Below are 17,963 nucleotides of genomic sequence, written 5' to 3'. Positions count from 1 at the left end.
CTGGAGGTCTGAGGGGAGTGAGAGCTGGCAGGAGGCCTCTGGCAAGAGACTATGGGCTCCAGCCAGTCCCCGGGGAACCCTGTGTGTCTCAAATAGCTGACAGAGGTGGTCAAACCCCATGGGCAGAGGCTTCCAAGGCACAGAGTGAAGGATCAGCCCTGCTCCTTATTTTCTTTCAACTTGATGACTTTATTTCCAGGGAACTCCTGGCAGGTGACAAACAAGGCAGAGGAACAGGTATTGCCAGGCCACCACACACATTAGACACATGCTCACAGACTTTAGCCCCTCTCATCGCTTTCTCCATCTGTCTTCCCACGCTTGCTCCTGTCCAAATGGATGCCAGGAGAAGTTCACTGCTCCCATGCTGGGGGCTGGTTGTGCTGGTTGTGATCTCCAGGAGGAGCAAAAAGCAGGAAAACAGCCTGCAGCCTCCTAGTGCCTGACAACAGACTGCTTGCTCTCTTCCTTCAGGCTTCCACAGGAGTTTTCAGGTCCTCAGGTCCCTTTGGCAGTGTGACCTGGAGCTGAGAGGCAGCGCTTCTACACCAAGCTATGTCTGCCTGAGGGGATGCTCAAGCACCTTCTGACATGGAACACTGTGAGAAGCCTGGCTGTGGCCTGACTTCCCAAAGACGAGCCTTCCCGTGCTGAACAACCTCCCCTTGGCCCTTGCAAAATTAGGGTCACAGTTTGGTTTCGTTCCTTGGGCTGAGCACTTTAACAACTTCAATTAGTCTCTCTGCAGAGCCTCCTCGTGGCAGAGATGTGGAGTCCCAAGCCAGACAGTCCCAAACTCCTGTCTGCAGCAGCAGAGAAAGAGTTTTGCTCCACCCCCTGTGCTGAGGGTTGGTGGGTGCTTTGGGCTGGCAGAGGGAGGAGAAGTGGTGAACTCTCAAGCTTCAACTCCCGCTTCCTGTGACATGCTTTGACACGGGGTGCATGGGAGAGTGTGACATGGTCCTGATTTTCCTGGCAGCTCTGGTGGGACTGGCATATTTTGGTGAGACACAAGGTTCAGGCTGGGGAGGAGCAGGGCAAGAGGTTGTTGTGGCAGTGGTGGGAGAAGAAATTTGAGTTTGACTCTGCAGGAAACTGGGATTCATTCCACAGGGAGAGCAGGGAGTACAGGTGGGAATGGAAAATCATCTGGGAGATGTCAGCTGTAATGGGTATGGAAGGAGGAAGAAGACTCTGCACATGCCTGTCAGTATTCACAAGAACCTTTCTGTGGGTTATTTTTGCACGGGTGTTTAGAGAAAGAGAGAGCTGCTTGGGTAGAGTCCTACACTGGAAATGGAAACTTCTCTCCCAGGTGTATTTGACCAAATGCTGCCAGCCTGTGTAGGGATGGTTGAAATTCTAGGGGAAGGCTGGGTCAATGCAAGGAATGTTGGAATTCCTTTACAGGTCATGCACAGAAGGACTCTGTGCTCCAATTCCCTCCAGAAAGGACCATCCAGACAGGATACCACACAACACTGCACTGCAATTTCTCCACCAACTATTCCGGTGCCTTCATCTACAGGTACCAGCAGCTCCCAAAGCAGTCCCCTCAGATGCTGTTGTGGGTGAGCAAGTACAAAGCTCATGTGGATTCAGGGAGGTTCTCCTCCATGCTGTCTGCAGACGACTCCCAGGTGCTTCTGCATGTGTGGGACGCCGAGCTCCAGGACAACGCTCTCTACCTCTGCGCACTGAGCCCACATCTGTGCCCTCAGTGTGCAGCACTGCACAAGAAGGGGAGGGTGTACCCTGGGAGTGATTCCCTCCCCACCACTGCTTGCATGGAGCTCTAAGCTCATCTTGCCCAGGAACCACACCCGGGTGCTGTGGTGAGGCTGGGTCTCTGTCTGCACAGTCTGTGCAGCAGGGAGAGGATCTGAGAATTGGTTAGGTTGGAAAGCATCTTTTGAGATCATGCAGTCCCTGTTAAAGCCGGGCCAGCCAGAGCAGGTTTCCCAGGACTACGTTCATTTTGGTTTTTCTGCTGGTGGGCACTCACTCTTCTCCCGTCAGTGGGCATTACTGAGAAGAGTCTCTTCTTCATTCCCTCCCATCAGCTATTTACACACATTGCCAAGATCTCCCACAAGCCTTCTCTTCCCCAGGCTGAACACTGCCAGCCCTCTCAGCCCATCCTCAGAGGAAACATGCTCCAGTCCATCCACTATTTTGCTGTGCTCACTCCAGTATCTTTCTTGTACTGGGGAGCCCAGAACTGGACCCAGCACTCCACAAGTGGCCTCACCAGCACTGAGTGGAGAGGAAGGGTCGGGTACCTTGTCCTGCTGGTGATTCTCTTCCTGCTGCAGCCCAGGATGCTGTTGGCCTGCCTTGCCATGAGGGTGCATTGCCACAGCAGACACCCCTGAGCCACTGAAACTGAGTGGGACACAGCAGTGAGTGTTCAGGTGAAGCATCCCAGAGGCTTCTTCAGCTATAACTTTTCCTGAGCGTCCCTCAATGAACACTGTGTGAGAAGGGGGCTCTTGGTAGGAGACGTGACTGCTCATGTGGCTTTACTTCCCAGGTACAGAAGCCCAAAGTGGGAAAATGACTTCCAGGCCCTACGTCTGGGGATCAGGGAAAGCCTAGACATGTGAGCAAGACCCATCAACCGGGCATTGGACAAGATTCCCTGTTCAACCACTTGAGCTGTCCGCCTGCTTTTCATGTCTCCCCTCCAGCCCTGAGCACTCACTAGTACTTGGCTGGGGCGATGCATCTGGGTCCCTCTGGGTTCTCTGCCCAACAGAAAGCCACTGGTGGCTGCATTTCCAGGATGTGCATTTCTGGGCTCTAGTTTGTCCCTCTGTGCACAAGGCTCTTGCCATACTAAGTCCCTCAGCCTTTCTTTATGAGAGAGGTGTTCCAGTCCCCTAATCATCTTGGTAGCCCTTTGCTGTACCCTCTCCAGCAGTTCCCTGTCCTTCTTGAACCGGGGAGCCCAGAAATGGACACAGTACTCCAGATGCAGCCTCACCAGAGCAGAGTAGAGAGGAAGGATGACCTCCACTCGATCTGCTGGTCACGCTGTTCTTGATGCACCCCAGGATGCCATCAGCCTTTTTGTCCACAAGGGCGCATTGCTGGCTCATGTTTGAGGCCAGGTTGTCCACCAGGATTCCCAGGTCTTTTTCCACAGAGCCGCTCTCCAGCAGGTCAGCCCGCAACCTGTACTGGTGCATGGGGTTATTCCTCCCCACGTGCAGCACCCTACGCTTGCCCTTATTGAATTTCATAAGGTTTCTCTCCACCCAGCTCTCACGCCTTTCCAGGTCTCACTGTATGTCAGCACAGGCTTCTGCTGTGTCAGCCACTCCTCCCAGTTTTGTATCATCAGCAAACTTGCTGAGGGTGCTCTCTATCCCTTCATCCAGGTCATTGATGAATATATTCACTAGGACTGGGTCCAGTACTGACCCCTGGGGAACACCACTTGTTACTGACCTCCAACTAAACTCTGTGCCTCTAATCACGACCCTCTGAGCTCTATCTTTCAACCAGTTTTCAATGCTTAGGGGAAGGGTCAAAGGTGAGGGGGAAAGAGGGGACTGGGGATGAGCAAGGGGAGCCAATAGAGAGGAGGAAGGAAAAAGGGAGGTACTTGCAAGTAGGCAGTGGCTGGTCAGTGCGCTTGTTGGGATGAGCCCTGTGCCCGATCACCACAGTCCCCTCTACCTTCTTCATAAATCCTTTCTTAATCTTCCTTCTGTCTACCTTCACTCCCTTTCCCATGTGCGAATGCTACAAGGTCTGAGGGCCAGTAAATGGAGCGACTGATGTGCAAGAGAGATCTGGGTGCCAGTAACTGGGCAAACAACCAATGGCCATGGGGACTGTAGGCCTGGGTGCCAGTAACTGGATGGACCAGGGTGTGCTGCAAGGTCTCAGTGTCAGCAACTGGAGAAGCGGCCTCTGGTCACAGACCCTGTCGATCTCTGTGCCGGGGCTGGAGGGACTGGGGTGTAAGCAAGGTCTGGGTGCCAGCAACTGGAGAAGGAAGAACGTGTCCCAGGGCTCATATCTCTTGCTGTCAGCAACTGGAGGCACCACACTGCATATGTGTGTGTGAGAGGTCAAAGGACCAACAACTGCAGGGACTTCAGTGTGTTTTCTCCTGGGTGAATTGAACCCGACATGCATGGGTGATTATCTGGACTCTACCAGCATATTTCAAGCTGGCCCATCCAGAGAGTGGGAGAAAAAGCTGTATCTGAAGTCTGAGACAGAGATGGGTAAGTGAGCTCAAGGCTAGTGCATGGATATTAGAGAGCCTCATATGGTGGCAATATCTGAGGGATCTGCAATTGTGAGGGTGGTTGTGAGAGGAGCGGGTGATTGCATGTATCTGTCTGTTGGAGAAAAACAGCCTAGTCTAGCCAGAGACCCCAGTGCTGGGTAAGAGGGCCCAGGCTGCAGGCAGGGCTATTGGATGGGCTGAGGGCCTGTGTTGGTATTTGAGACACGCACAAATGTGGGTGTGCTTGTGACTCCAGAGGGTGAGGGGGTGTGTGTTAGAACTAGGGAAGTGCATGTCACAGCCGTAATGGAGTCAGTCAAACAAAGGGACACTTTAATGATGAAGAGACCGGAGCATCTCTGGTAGGCTGAGAGAACTGGGCCCGTTCAGCCCCAAGAAGAGAAGGCTCAGGGGAGATCTCATCAAGGCATACAAATAGCTGAAAGGGAGCTGTGAAGAAACTGGAGCCAGGCTCTTCTCCCTGGTGTCCAGTGACAGGCATTTGGCACAAACTGAAACAACGGAGGCTCCGTCTGAACCCCAGGAAACCCTTTTTCACTGTGAGGGAGCCCTGGCACAGGGTGGCCAGAGAGGTTGTGGTGTCTCCATCCTTGGAGGAATACAAAATCCATCTGGACATGGTCCTTTGCACCCAGGTCTAGGTCACACTTCCTGAGGTGGTGTGTGGACCCACTGACCTCCAGACATCCCTTCCAAACTTACTAATTCTGTGTTTCTTTAACACAAGACATGAGGAGGGTCTGAGAGGACTGGCCTTCTTCAGCCTTGAAAAGAGAAACTAAAGTTGAGAGCTTTTTCTAATACTTGATTGGAGCATGAAGAGCCAGATGGAGCCAAACTCCTTCTTGAGCACAGTGAAACAGTGAAAGGCAATGGCCATGGTCTGGAACAGGGGAAATTCCTACTAGAAATTTGGAGTTCTGGTTGTTTTTTGTTTTTTTTTTTTTTTTGTTTTTGGTTGTTTTTTTTTAATGCATGCATGTTGATCCCATTAAGAATGGGACTCTGCCTCCACAGAGTCTTGACTAAAATACCACCAATTGGAGATAAGAAGGTAAAGGGGCATAGCACAGGTGATGTTATGTCCCTTCAGGTGCTGGGAGCCCCAGCTCTGGGGCATGAAGTAGAGCTCGAGTCGGGTCTTAACACATAGTGCAAATCCTGCCCATGCTGAGATTCATCTTAGGCATTGTCATCTCTGGAGTTTTCATGGCATTTCCTTAGAAATAAACCACTCCCAATTTCTACTGTTCATCAAAAGGGCATTTATATGAAAGCACAGTGCTTCACTCCTAGATCAAGACAAGGACGTGCTTGTGGCAGCATTGCCAAGTTTGCCAAGTGATATATACAGCTCAGCACAGCACTGGTCTGGATCTACTCAGGTCAGGTTAACTTAACGACAGTGAACAATTTGTCCCTCTGCCATGAGTGGTGCATGGGATCACTCTGGAGTTCACATGGCAAGGGGATGGGAGTAGGAGTCCCCACCTGCAGTACCCCCACCCCTTCACATGCCCTTTCAGCTGTGGGTGCAGGGCTGCCCTATCCATAGCCCTCACAGTGCAGCACTCCAATGGGTGCCCCATGTTCTCCCTGGGAGTGGGTGTCACCACTCATCCCTCATCCTGCTTTCCAGTGAACTTATACCATTTTCCTAGGGTAAATCGTCCTTATCATCTCTGGGTTTGTGGCATCTACACATCAGTTCTGGAGCCAGGTTCTTCTCTCACACTCTGGGTTATCCCACCAGAATAGGACAGAGCCAGAAGCCCTGGGCTGCTGCACAGCAGCTTTCATCTTGTGTTTGGGGGAATCTGGGGGAGAGTTGTTTTTCCCAGGTAGCTGAGGAAATAATGGGAAGAAGTGAGAGAAATGGAAGAGACTTCTGTTCCCAAAGGAAATAGCAGTGTCCCCAAAGAGCTCAGGCCCCCAGGCAAAGTTCTGAAACTTCACTGTGGAAGAAACCCCTGACGTCCAATATAAGCCAGCACTGGTGTTCAGAAAAGCAGGGGATTCTCGCTGGGGAGGAGGGGACTCCACTGTGAGCTCACTGGGAACAGCCTCTCCCCACCACTGGGACACTCAGAGCCCACAGGGGCTCTTCATAGGGAAATGCTGAGAATGCCACTGGCTGAGGGAGCCACAGGTGTTGCTGCTGGAGGAGGGAGAAACCCAGAAGCAGCATCTGAGGCACAGGAAGAACAGATCACTGCTCTTCCCCGCTGCTTCCTTGGCTCCCCCAACAACACTGTTTCCGGCAGCTCTGTTATCTCGGGGCTGGGAGGGGGTTTTCTGACTCTGTCTCACTCCACAAAGAGGAGGATTGATGTCGACATGCACCTTGGATCTCTCATCCTCACGGCCTTCCTGGGGCAACTGCTGGGTAAGTCCTGGCTTTCTATAAATGCATCCTTCTTCCCCCAAGGAAACCCTTGCCAGCCTCATCAGGATCATGCAGAGAACAACTCTTGAATTACAGGAAAACACTGTGAAATACCAGCTCACATTTGTGGTTTTGCACCATTTTTCTCAAGACGCTCTTACTGTTTGAAAGGAGAGAGAAGAGATACCTCAGACCTCTTTTGCTGCTCTTCTCTCACCATCAATACCTTTCTCTCTGCCTCTCTCTTCTGATCCACCTGCTCTCACCATAGGAGATCTCATCTCTCTCTGCACTCTCACATTTTTTCTTTCCAATGCAAATCAGCAGAGCTTGTATGCTCTCATCCCACTGACATTAACTGGGTGTCCCATTCTGCCTCCTGGATGGCTTATGTCTGCCATGGCTTCCAGTTTTCCCCTGGTTGTTGACTCAGTCGGGGATCCATCTTTCTACCATTCAGCTCACCATTGTATATACTCAGGGAGCTAGGAGCCCTCAGAGATGAGAGGGATGGGGAAGCAGGATGAATCTTTTTGACAGAGCCCTATGGATGCCTCAACATGATGGAGTTGTGCTGGTCCCAGCATGCAAACTCTAGGCATGAAAGGCTGTTCCCTGGTTCTCTGGGTAGTAGGAGCAGGAGCAGGGAGGAGGAGCAGGAGGAGCAAGGAGGAGCAGGGACTCAGCACAGCTCTTCTCAAGATCCACACTGAGCTCAGAGCTCCACATTGCTACTCAAACTCCTCTCCACCTGACTGTCCCCAGGCCTCAGGATTTTCCTCTAAGGCAGATGACAGGGAGCCTTCTATGCTTGCTTTTCACATGTGCTGGTGGTTTTCTTCCCCTGCTGAGCTGCTGACCTTCGCTTTCTTCCAGGCACCATGGGACAGATCACTGTCACCCAGCAAGAAGGACAAGTCACAGTGAAGCAGGGAGACACCTTCCAGACAACCTGCACATACCAGACTTCCAGCTTTTATGCCTTGCTTTGGTACCAGCAGAGGAAAGGCCAAGGTCCCCAGCTGGTCTCCTATCAGGTAGCAGCTGGCCGCAAGCCCAGTGGCCATCTCACCACCGTGCTGAACACCACCGAGAAATACAGCCTCCTCCAGCTGGAGGAAGTCAAGCTCTCTGACAGTGCCTTGTACCTCTGTGCAGTGCAAGACACCCCGGTGCAGGGAGCTTCCTTGGCTGTGCAAGAACCCAGGGGAGGGAGGGGATGTGTCTGTGCAAGGCTGAGGGTGGGGGAAGGGGCTGTCAGGTGTGCCCTGGCAGTGCTGCTTCCTCTGTACACCCAGGGATCTGCAGGACAAGATCCTGTGATGGAATGTTTTCTGTCCATTCCACACATTGATTTATGCAACCATGGTCTTAAATAGTCCCATACCACACTAAATGAAGGCACAGTCTTCCTATAGCCAATGCATTGGAAGTCTGGTAAAACACAAGCAGCACGCACATGAGCCATTGCATGTACATATTAGCGATTTATTCGTCTTCACCACTCCTAATAACCACAGGCACATACATCCTCCCTGACAGTGACTGAGTTTGTCTTGTCTCGAGATGGTGACACCTTAAAACTGGTTCCATTGTGTTATTTCCCTCTTGAACATTGGCCATGGCGGTTGATGTAAAGAGATGCTGTACCTTTTCTTCACGTAGGCAGATCTCAGCATGGGGCCTCCATGCATCCTCATTCCCCTGTTCTCGCTGGGGACGTTAAACATTCTAGTGGGAGCTGCTCAGTTCCTCCTGCTCATCTGCTGTGATGAACTGGCACTTTTGGTAGCAAGTGTCCTGGATCTGCTCAGTCACAAATGATCAAATTGTGTCTGAGCACTGCTCTCTTCCCCTAGAGGGTCCTTCTGTCCTTTAATCCCTGGGTACTGTGGTGGGGGAAACAAAGGAAACATCTCAAGGGAAACATCCCCATGAACAGCAGCTGCTGCTGCAGAGGCTCCCCACACAGGGACAGGCGTTGCCCCTCACTCTACTGTGTTGGGGAGGACACTCATCACAGCCCCACAGACTCTCTGGGAATGTAGCAGCACCCACAGTAGAAGAATATGGAACTAAGGAGCTCTTAATACAATTTGGACATACACAAGTTCATGGGATCATCGGAGTGTGGCACACCTGGGACAAGCCAGACTCCCCACAGGTTGCAGACACTGAGGCTGGGGCACCAGAAATGACACTGACTGATCACAGTAAGAAAGGCACTCAGCCTCTTCACAGCATTCCTTAAAATGCTATTTGTTAGCATTAAGACTAGAAAGAAAGAGAGGACCAGTATAGATAACCTGACAGCCCTTCAGATGATGGAACCCAGAACTGCGCTACATCAATTGCTGTCACAGAATGAGAGAATCACAGAATAGCTGAGGTTGGAAGGGAGCCCTGCAGGTCATCTGGTCCAACCTCCCTGCTCAAGCAAGGGCACCTAGAGCCAGTTGCCCAGGATGGTGTCTAGGTGGCTTTTGAATATCTCTAAGGAAAGAGCCTTGGCAACTTCCCCGGGCCTGCCAGGCCAGTGCTCTGTCACTCCCACAGCACAGGACAATGTGTTGTCCCCCTGACAGGGCACAGGACACTGTGCAGATCTCATCCACAGAAGGGTTACACAGCTTTGGTCAATCATGATTTCAGATCATTTTCATCAAAGGAAACAGATCTTGTCATCGTTTCTACTGTCAACAACTACGACCCTGCCAGAAGTGTATTGTACACGAACAAGTATCAGCAGCTTCACGTCCTTATTTCTTGGGGTGTAAATCAAGGAGTTCAGCAAGGGAGTAAGAAAGGTGTAAAGAACAGACGCTGTTCTGTCAGTAGATGGTTTAAATCACCATTAAAAAGAAAAGAAAGAAAAGAACTTTTGGCTACAGTGCCCTTAATTGGAGCTGTAAAACCCACATGGATCCTGTGCCCTTTTCCTGCCTTTCCAGAATCATTTTTGTAGAGCTGGCCATCCTAAGGGCTGTTCCCTGTATTAGCACTCTAGACATTCTGCAAAACAAATCATGTTCCGGAGCATCACACCCATCACCGCACAACCCCAGAGCAGTTCTGGCCATAGCAAGAGGGACACCCTTCCTCAAGAGCTCGTGGGGATGCTGACACCTCAGGGTCTCCTACCTTCCATGGCATTTGTGGGGAGACACAGATCAAGGCAAGGTCTGATGCTCACTGGAAGTAGAGCAACTCGGAATATCTTCCTTAGCTCCAAGGAATGGTGCTCAAGAGAGGAGCCACTGCAGGCTGTCCCAACCTCCCACTCCTCTGAGAATGGAGACGGGTCTCCTTGTGCCCTCACCCCCTTCCACCCCAGAGCAACACCTTTCTCCTTTGGCAGCCTGGGGAGTGTCCACAGAGGAAAGGACTACATGGAGGCCAGGCTTAAATGCAATGGAGCTTTAATGAGTCCAAAGACGGAAAGGAAGTCATTCCAAATGAAGGACAGGAGTGTAGGGGGCCCTGGAGGCAGTCAAGAGTCTGCTGTGCTTGACCATGTAGAAGTCTTCACATGATGTCTGTCTGCCTGCCCCATAGAAGGAGAGGAGAAAGATGATCCCCACCAGGCACGTCTTGGTGGGACCTTGCTGCCAAGGGGAATTGAACGAAGCAAGGAAAATGAAAGAAGGACAAAGCCGTTCAGCTACACTGCAAACACATCCCAAATCCTGATCCTTTGCCCAGCATGATGTTCTGAGTTCCTCAGGGAATCTCCCTGGGTCTTTCCCAGCATCTTTATCAGAGGAGGGACCTTCTGCCACAGTAGCGGCTGGAAATGCCAGAGAGGTCACAGCACCCAGAGGTGATGGGCACTCCATCACAGCTGAGGATGCTGCCAACAGCAGCGGAGGTGGAGGATCCCACAACGGTGTTCTGTGGGAAGGAGCTGAGGATGGGGCCGGGCAGGGTCACCACCACAGCAGGAGGCTCAATGACAACGCAGGAATTCTGGCACTGCCTGACACAGGGCTCATTGCAGCTGTTGGCCAGTGGGGTGGGGCCACAGGGCCGGCAGGGCAGGCACTGGTTGTAGCAGGACATTCTATAAGGGTTTGGAGGTGCACCTGGGAGAGAGGATACAGACAGTGAAGCGCACAAGGGTGAATGAGAAGCAGCCTTGTTTCCCCGTCACAAAGAATCTACGGCCACTACTGAGTGGGGAGCTCAAGGCTCAGCCCAGAGCCCCATGGTCCATATTGCCCTACAAAGAGCAGCCTGGACCATGGAGGATCTTCCCTAGTGCATAAACCAAAAGATCGCTCTGCCATGTCCCAGCCTCTCGCTAAGCAGACGCTCGCCCCTCTGACAAGAACATCCAAGCCCCAGCACAGGCCACAGACAATATGAGCTGAGATGTCCATCAAGGAGAGATCTCACTTAGGAAAAGAAGGAGAAGGAGCTGCAGACTCACCTGGTTCCCAAGGACAAGGAGGCCAGGGAAGTGGATGAGAGAGCAGGGACTTGGCTGGCTTTTATACCTGCCCTTCATTGCCGCAGCACCAGAGGCACCCTTTGCAGAGGTAACAATTTTTGCACAAGCTCATCTTGAATGCAAACCATCGCAGCTAATGATATGGGCTGTGCTTTGGTTTCCAACACTGCTGCCTTTTCATTTCCAGAGTGCTTTCATGCACATTCCTCATTCCCCAGTGAAGGCTTCCTGTGATCAGTGGGATGAAAGGCCCCAGGATTTCCAGGGCAGGAATGCAGCAGTGTGGACAGAAGAGTCAGCTCAAGTGCTGTATGGTTCCAGGGCAGGAAAGATGCCTCAACATAGGCCACTCTGTTGGGGCTGTTTGAAGTGTCGTTCTGAGAAAGAAGCTCCAGCCGTCCTCACCTAGACACCCATGGGCTCCTGTGCATAAGGAAGTGCCACATCCTTCTCTTGCCCTCCCTCCTCAGCTCACCCCAATGGTCACTTGATGTTGCCTTCCCGGCTGTGTGCGTTGCGCTGCTAGGTTATGACAACATCCTGCCTCACACTGCCCTCAGGAAACTGGCCAGTTTTGACTGTCTCCTTGCAGTCTGTGAGTACATCAAAGACACCATGGGCATGCCAGGGGCCTTGTACTATCCCAGAATGCCCTAGCCTTGCTGTGGTTGTCCCCAGATGTCCTCAGCAGAGCCCACAGTGCATTTTTATGTGTTTCCATCTTGTGTGCTTTTGAGTGCAGCCAGCTTTTTGTGAATGGATACGGGAGCGCAAATTTGTTTATGATTCCACACCAGTGTGCATAAGTCTGTGTGAGTGTGTGTGTATGTCCTTGTTGTCCCTCCTCAGGAGGGAATGTGCAGGTCATAGTGAGGACAATCTCCCCTGCTCTCTCCATGAGTACCACAGAGCAGCAGGTTCCCAGGATTAGAAGGAGCCCGAGTGCAGCTGAGCGGTGATGGCACCAGCCTGCTGGAGATCCACCCAGGGAAGAGGCACTGAAATGCAGCCCCTGCCTTCTGAGATCTCCTTCTTCTGCCTCTCCACAGCTGACACTCTGCTGCTGCCCATTTCATGCCACAACAAGGATGGTTCCACTCCAATTTCGATCCTGAGTTGAATTCAGTGTGACAATATCAGGAGCACCTCAGCGTGGCCGGCAGTCCCCGCTCCCTGCCTCTCCAGGCCAGGACACAGCTGCTCTCCCCAGTGCTAGACAGTTCAAAGGATGGGGATTGCTTTCTGGGCAAGGTGAAGGCTGAGAAATCCTGCCCACCATGTGCTGGCCGTCCCTGAGTGGATCTGCTTCCAATACCATGTCAGGGATATCTGGGTTAGGACACAGGGCCCCTCTCATGCCCAAGCTAAGGCCCAACGGAGTTGTTCAGCTCATTGGCCTGGTGCTGTGTCAGGCAGGGGCTGAGAGTGTGTCCCAAACAGGTACTGAATGAAAAGAACATGAAGCCAAGGGCCAAGTGCATTGCTTTCTCAGGAGGTAACAGGCACTGTGGAGAGGGCAAGGGCAGGGGATATGGGTACCTGGAGTTCAGAAGGAACTTTGATACCCTCTCCCATTCTTCTTTATGACCAAATTGGAGATGAATGGGTTCATTAAGAGGATGATAAAATGGGTGGAAAATTGGCTGGACTACCAGGCTCAAAGAGTTGTGCCTATGGAGAAATGGGCTGACTGGAGCCTCATGAAGGCCAAAAAGTGCAAGGGCAATGTTTTGTATCTGATGGAGGAACCAGCCCATGAACTCATGTAAGCTGGGAGCTGGCTGCCTAGGAAGCAGATCGACAGAAAAGGATGTGGGGTATAAGGACAGCAAGCTGAACGTAAGACCACAGTGTGCCCTTGCAGCAAAGGTCAAGTGCATCCTGAGCTGGATTAGTCAAAGCGTAGCCCACAGGTCCAGGAAGGTGACCCTGCCCCTCTGGCCCATGTGAGACCACATCTGGAGCACTGCCTCCAGGCTGAGGTGCCTTCGTCCAAGAAGGATATTGACCTACTGAAGCAAGTCCAACAAAGGCCACCAAAGCAGATAGGGGGCGGGTAAACATGACGTGCGAGGAGAGCCTGAGAGAACTGGGCCTGACCACCTCGGAAAAGGAAAGGCTCAGGGGAGACCTTCTTGCTTTCTACAACTACTTGATCAGAGAGAAGAGACAAAGGACGAAGACACTGGAAGTGCTAAGTGACTGAGCAGCGTCAATGGACATCACCTAGCATGGGGAGAAATCTGTAGGATTTCATATGGGAAGCTGGACCATCTGCTGTGCCAAGGCCCCGCTGCTGTGCCAGGTTGCAGCTGGCGCTATGCAGGCTTCTTCTTGCTGGAGGACAGGGAGAGTCCATTTCCAAGCTGGGCAAAGTGGTATCCGTGCGGAGTCCCGGAGCGCTCTGAGCCCGGAGCAGCCCCCGAGCGGCGCCGGCACAGAGCTGAGCTCCGGGACGGAGCTGGCGGCGGCGGAGAGGAGAGGAGGCGGTGGAGAGGAGGCGGAGCGGCCGGAGCAGAGCTGGGGCTGGCGGGGGGCAGCGAGGCGCGAGCGGCGGAGCGGCGGGATGCAGCCGTGCCGGGGCACAGGGCTGGCGGGGCTGGCCGCGGTGCTGCTGGGTGCGTGGGTCTGGCGACGGTGGATGGGTCCAGGGCTGTGCCCGGCGTGTTCCCCGGGGAGCCCAGCGCCAACTCTTCCCTCTCCTTCTTCAGCCTCTCCTTCCCCCTCCTGCGTCTGACATCTTTTGTGCCCCTTTCCAAACCCTCCGAGTCTTCCTATTCTTCTTCTCCCTCTTTCTTCACCACCTCTATTGGTACAAGCCTCCTTGCATGCACGCACGCCTCATTGTTCATGCACCCTTTCCTTCCCCTGTGCATTCCGCATTCCTAATTGGCCTCAATATAGCCCTCTCTCCTTCACTCTAAGAACCCCTCTCCCTGTCTACTCTTCCTCTCTTCCCTCACTGATTTTCTGACCCATCTCTCCATGCAACTACCATCCCTAACCCCTCTTCCTGCTCCCTGAGGTCCGTTTCTCTTTTTACCCTCTGCTTCTCTCATATATGTAGGCACAAGTTTGCTTTCTGCATCGTGCCATACATCCACTCATCCCCCTGTGCATTCACCTTTTATACTTCTGAATTCTTCCCTCCATCCTTCACTGTAACACACCTTTCCTGTCCTTCTGCCTCTCATCATTCATCCATGCACCTGACTTTCCTTCTGTCTCTCCATGCATCATTTGCAATTTCCCTCCCAGACTGCTCCCCTTGTTCCACACATGCCAGGATCACTCTCCATCCTTCTTGATGAGCTCCCTGTCCCCAGTTGTGCCAGTCTGTCTCTGTCTTACTGCCACTCTTTGTAATGATTTCTTGGGGAAAAGAGGCATCAGAGCTGGGCGACCATTCTTGATTTTTGGTCTTTCCTTCTCTTTCTCAGCAGTGGCTGTGGGCAGAGCCCAGGTGCTGCAGGAGCCGTCGGCACAGACCCCCGAGGGCACCGGCATCAACATCAACTGCTCGCACCCCAGCATTCAGGGGGACATGAACGTTCAATGGTACCGTCACCTTCCAGACCAGGCACCGCATCATATTGTAACGGGTGTCACTGGAGATAAACCAGTGCGGGACCCACCGGGGCGGCTGTGGGTGTCAGCAGACCGCCGCTCCAGCGCCCTGTGGCTCGCCCGGCCCCGGCGCGGGGACGCGGCGGTGTATTACTGCGCCCTGGGAGACACGGGGAGAGGAGCCGGGGCTGCGGCCGGGCAGGAACCGTCGCGGGCGGGGCCGGGCGTGTGTGTCGGGGCCAAGGGGACAGCCCCGGGCGGGCCCGCAAGGGGGCGATGCCGCCTCGGCCCAAACGGCAACAACTGGCCCCTCGGCCCGGGCCGCTTCCCTCGCCTCACTGGCCCCGGCAGCGGCAACCCGCACGCCCAGCGGGACGCACACAGAAATCCCCCGCCACACTGCCGCCGCCGCCGGGGCAGGAATGGCGCCCGGAGCGCTGGCCGTGTCCGGCGTGGCCCGGCAAGGAGCGATGGCGTCCGCCGGCCCCGCTGGCGCCCGGACAGGAGCAGCGCCTTTCTGCTCTGCAAAGGGCGGTGGGCGGCAGAGATCCTCCTGCCCACGGGCAGCTGCCCAGCCCTCGCTCCTGCCGCACGGACCGCCGGCTGCACGGACTGCACAGACTGCACGGACTGCTGCTGCTGCTCTATGGGCAGGGACTGGGGATCTCTTCCACCCCACTCACGTCGCCAGGCTCTCTTAGAACAGGAAGACCCAACTCCTGCAGTGCCAACACAAGCCCTTACTTTGAAAACACAACCACAAGTGGCAACTTTGTCGATCTGCTCAGCTACACACTTACAACTTGAATCCTCCAGCTCCACACTCTGCTTCTGGTGTGCTCCTGCTGGTGTGCAAAGGCGTCCTGTGGAGCCTGCAGTTCTACTTTGGCACCAATTTAAGAAGGAGATACTGATTGTCACAGACACCTTCAAGTGTCTCCTGCAGTGCCTGGTGATCAGAACATAGAGCTTGGGGCACAGGATTCCCCTTAACCTCAGACTGAGAGCCTTTGGTGTTGAAGGGAAGTCCAGGAGACAGGAGAGAAGCCTGAGCAGGGCACTGGCTGAAAGACACATCTGAGACTCAAGGTCAGACTCAGGAGGGAGCCCCAAAGAGATGTGCTATGTTAGCCCATGGGCTGAAGGTCTATGGGGAGAGCTGGAAAGGGACCTCTGTGCATGGGGTCCTGGGCCCAGCTAGTCCCCAGTGAGGCCTGTGTGGCTGTAGGAGCTGAGAGAGCTGGGACAATCTGTGTTCAGAGGCTTCAGGGGCAGAGAGGAAAGGCTCAGGTCTCTTCCATGCCTCAGCTGGGGCCTGTAGTGGCAGCCATAGTTGTATTCCAAGGGAACTCCTGGCAGGTTTGCAGTCATTGGAGAGCAGACGGCAGCCCACTGTCCTTCTGAAATGGCCTCGACTGAACAACAGGACAGTAAAGGCCTTGTGGGAGCGTGGTTGTGAATGGGGGCTGCTGTGCCAAGAACGTGCTTCCTGCAGTCCCTGCCAACTGTGTGAGAAAGGCCCTGGGTGAGAAGAGGCGGAGGAGCCCTGCTCCAGGCAGCAGACACCAGAAGACATGAAAATCAAGTAGGCCTTTTGCTTGCCTGGGTATTGAGGTTCTGGGGCTCAGGGTGGGAGAAGCATCTGGAGGCTGTGTGTAATGTGGGTAGGAGAAGGGACACAGAAGGACTGCCTGCACAACAGAGAGCTGTGTTGCCATGTCCTCTCCCTGCCAGAGTGAGGCAGTGTGTCTGTCCCTGTGCAGCTGGTTTCTGGAGCAGATGCTCTTCACAGAGATGTTTCTCTTCAGGTTCCTCCTCTATGGCCAGAGGAGAAGGGAAAGAGTGTGTGACACCTGGGTCCAAGGCACTTCAGTGTGTGCCTGGTCCTCTCTCCATCCAGACAGTCCCAGGGACAGGGTGGACATGGGTGGGTGCAGGGGTGCCTTCTCTCTCTCCTGCAGAGCTGGGTGCAGGCCTGTGCAGCTGGCTAGGTGGTGGGTGTCAGGAGAAGTTCTCGAGGGATCCCTGTCCCTTAGAGGGACACTACTCAAACCATGATTCTTTTATGTCTCTAGAGGGCTGCCTTGTGGTAGAGGTCGAGGGACAGGCCCAAAGAGGCCTGGCTGGAGCAGGAGGGCGAGAGTTTTGCTCCACCCTCTGGGCTGTGGTTTGGAGGCCTCTTTGATCGGGCAGAGGTAGAAGAAGAGGTGAAGGTGCAAGCCTCGGGTCTCTCATGCTCGTAGGTCCCTGGGCACCCCCTGAAGAGAGAGCGTGACATGGTCCTGATTTTCCTGTCAGCCCTGGTGGGACTGGCTGACTTTGGTGAGATGTGACTTTCAGGCTGGGGAGACTGAGGCAAGAGTTTGTGCATCTGGTGGTGGAAGGGAGGAGATGTGAGTGCTGACTGCCTAGGACACCCGGGAGTGTATCCGTAGGGAGATCAGGGGCTGCATATGGGTACAGCAAATAATCTGGGAGATGTCAGGAGTAATGGGCATCAAAGGAGGAACAAGACCTCACCTGAACTTTGCAGCTGCTCAGCATTCCTGAATGTGCTGCTAATGCATATTAAGCCTGAAAAGAGGGAAAGGTGCTGGGGAATGGACCAACGTGGCATAGAGCAGCTTCTCTGCTGTTTGTATTGGATACAATGCTACCAATCTCTGTAGGGATGGTCATAAACAAGAAGCTGCAGAATAAACAAGGGCAAACAACTCGTCATTTCTTAGGCTAGGAAAAGTGAGATGGACAGTGGGGACAGTGAGCAAACTGATGAAGTTGTAGATGGACAGGTCCATTGGCAAGCAAAGCTGAAAGCTCTTTCTGACTTTACAGGTCATGCCCAAAAGGACTCTGTGCTCCAGTTCCCAGCAGAAATGACCATCCAGGTGGGACACAAGGCAACGCGGCATTGCAATTTCTCCACCAGCGATTCCAATCCCTACATCTTCTGGTACCAGCAGCACCAGACCCAGTCCCTTCAGATGCTGCTATGAGTAAGCAAGTACAGAGCTCACGAGGCATCAGGGAGGTTCTCCTCCACACTGTCTGCAAAGGACTCCCAGGTGCTTCTGCATGTGCAAGACACCGAGCTCCAGGACAGCGCTGCCTATTTCTGTGCACTGAGCCCACACTGGTGCCCACAGCTGGCAGCAGTGCACAGAAACGTGGGGGTGCTCTGAGGAGCAGTTCCCTCCCTGCCACTGCTTGCATGGAGCTCTGAGCTCAGCCTGCCCAGCAGTGGCACCTGGGGCTGTGGTGAGGGTGGGCCTCTGCCTCCCCAGCCTGTGCTG

The 17,963-nt window shown here is 53.7% G+C and overlaps 1 protein-coding gene and 2 gene segments (V, D, J or C); all 3 read left to right on the top strand.

The window, feature by feature from the left end:
- The first annotated feature begins 957 nt into the window (after positions 1–957).
- LOC128919479 (T cell receptor delta variable 1-like) lies at positions 958–1,799 on the top strand. The segment is given in 2 exon segments: positions 958–1,003; positions 1,411–1,799. Coding segments are annotated over 2 exon segments (435 nt in total).
- A 4,794-nt stretch (positions 1,800–6,593) lies between these two features.
- LOC128919478 (uncharacterized) lies at positions 6,594–11,760 on the top strand. Its single transcript, XM_054224787.1, has 4 exons — positions 6,594–6,653; positions 7,530–7,825; positions 9,322–9,451; positions 11,630–11,760. The coding sequence occupies exons 1-4, from the start codon at positions 6,605–6,607 to the stop codon at positions 11,758–11,760; spliced, it is 606 nt and encodes a 201-aa protein (XP_054080762.1). The 5' UTR covers positions 6,594–6,604.
- A 1,909-nt stretch (positions 11,761–13,669) lies between these two features.
- LOC128919477 (T cell receptor alpha variable 26-2-like) lies at positions 13,670–15,584 on the top strand. The segment is given in 3 exon segments: positions 13,670–13,721; positions 14,547–14,827; positions 15,459–15,584. Coding segments are annotated over 3 exon segments (459 nt in total).
- The last annotated feature ends 2,379 nt before the right edge of the window (positions 15,585–17,963 follow it).

This window comes from Rissa tridactyla, chromosome 19 (assembly GCF_028500815.1).
Source record: "Rissa tridactyla isolate bRisTri1 chromosome 19, bRisTri1.patW.cur.20221130, whole genome shotgun sequence".
NCBI lineage: Eukaryota > Metazoa > Chordata > Aves > Charadriiformes > Laridae > Rissa > Rissa tridactyla.
The sequence above is the reverse complement of the archived record's forward strand: the minus strand, read 5'-3'. Positions and strand labels throughout refer to the sequence as shown.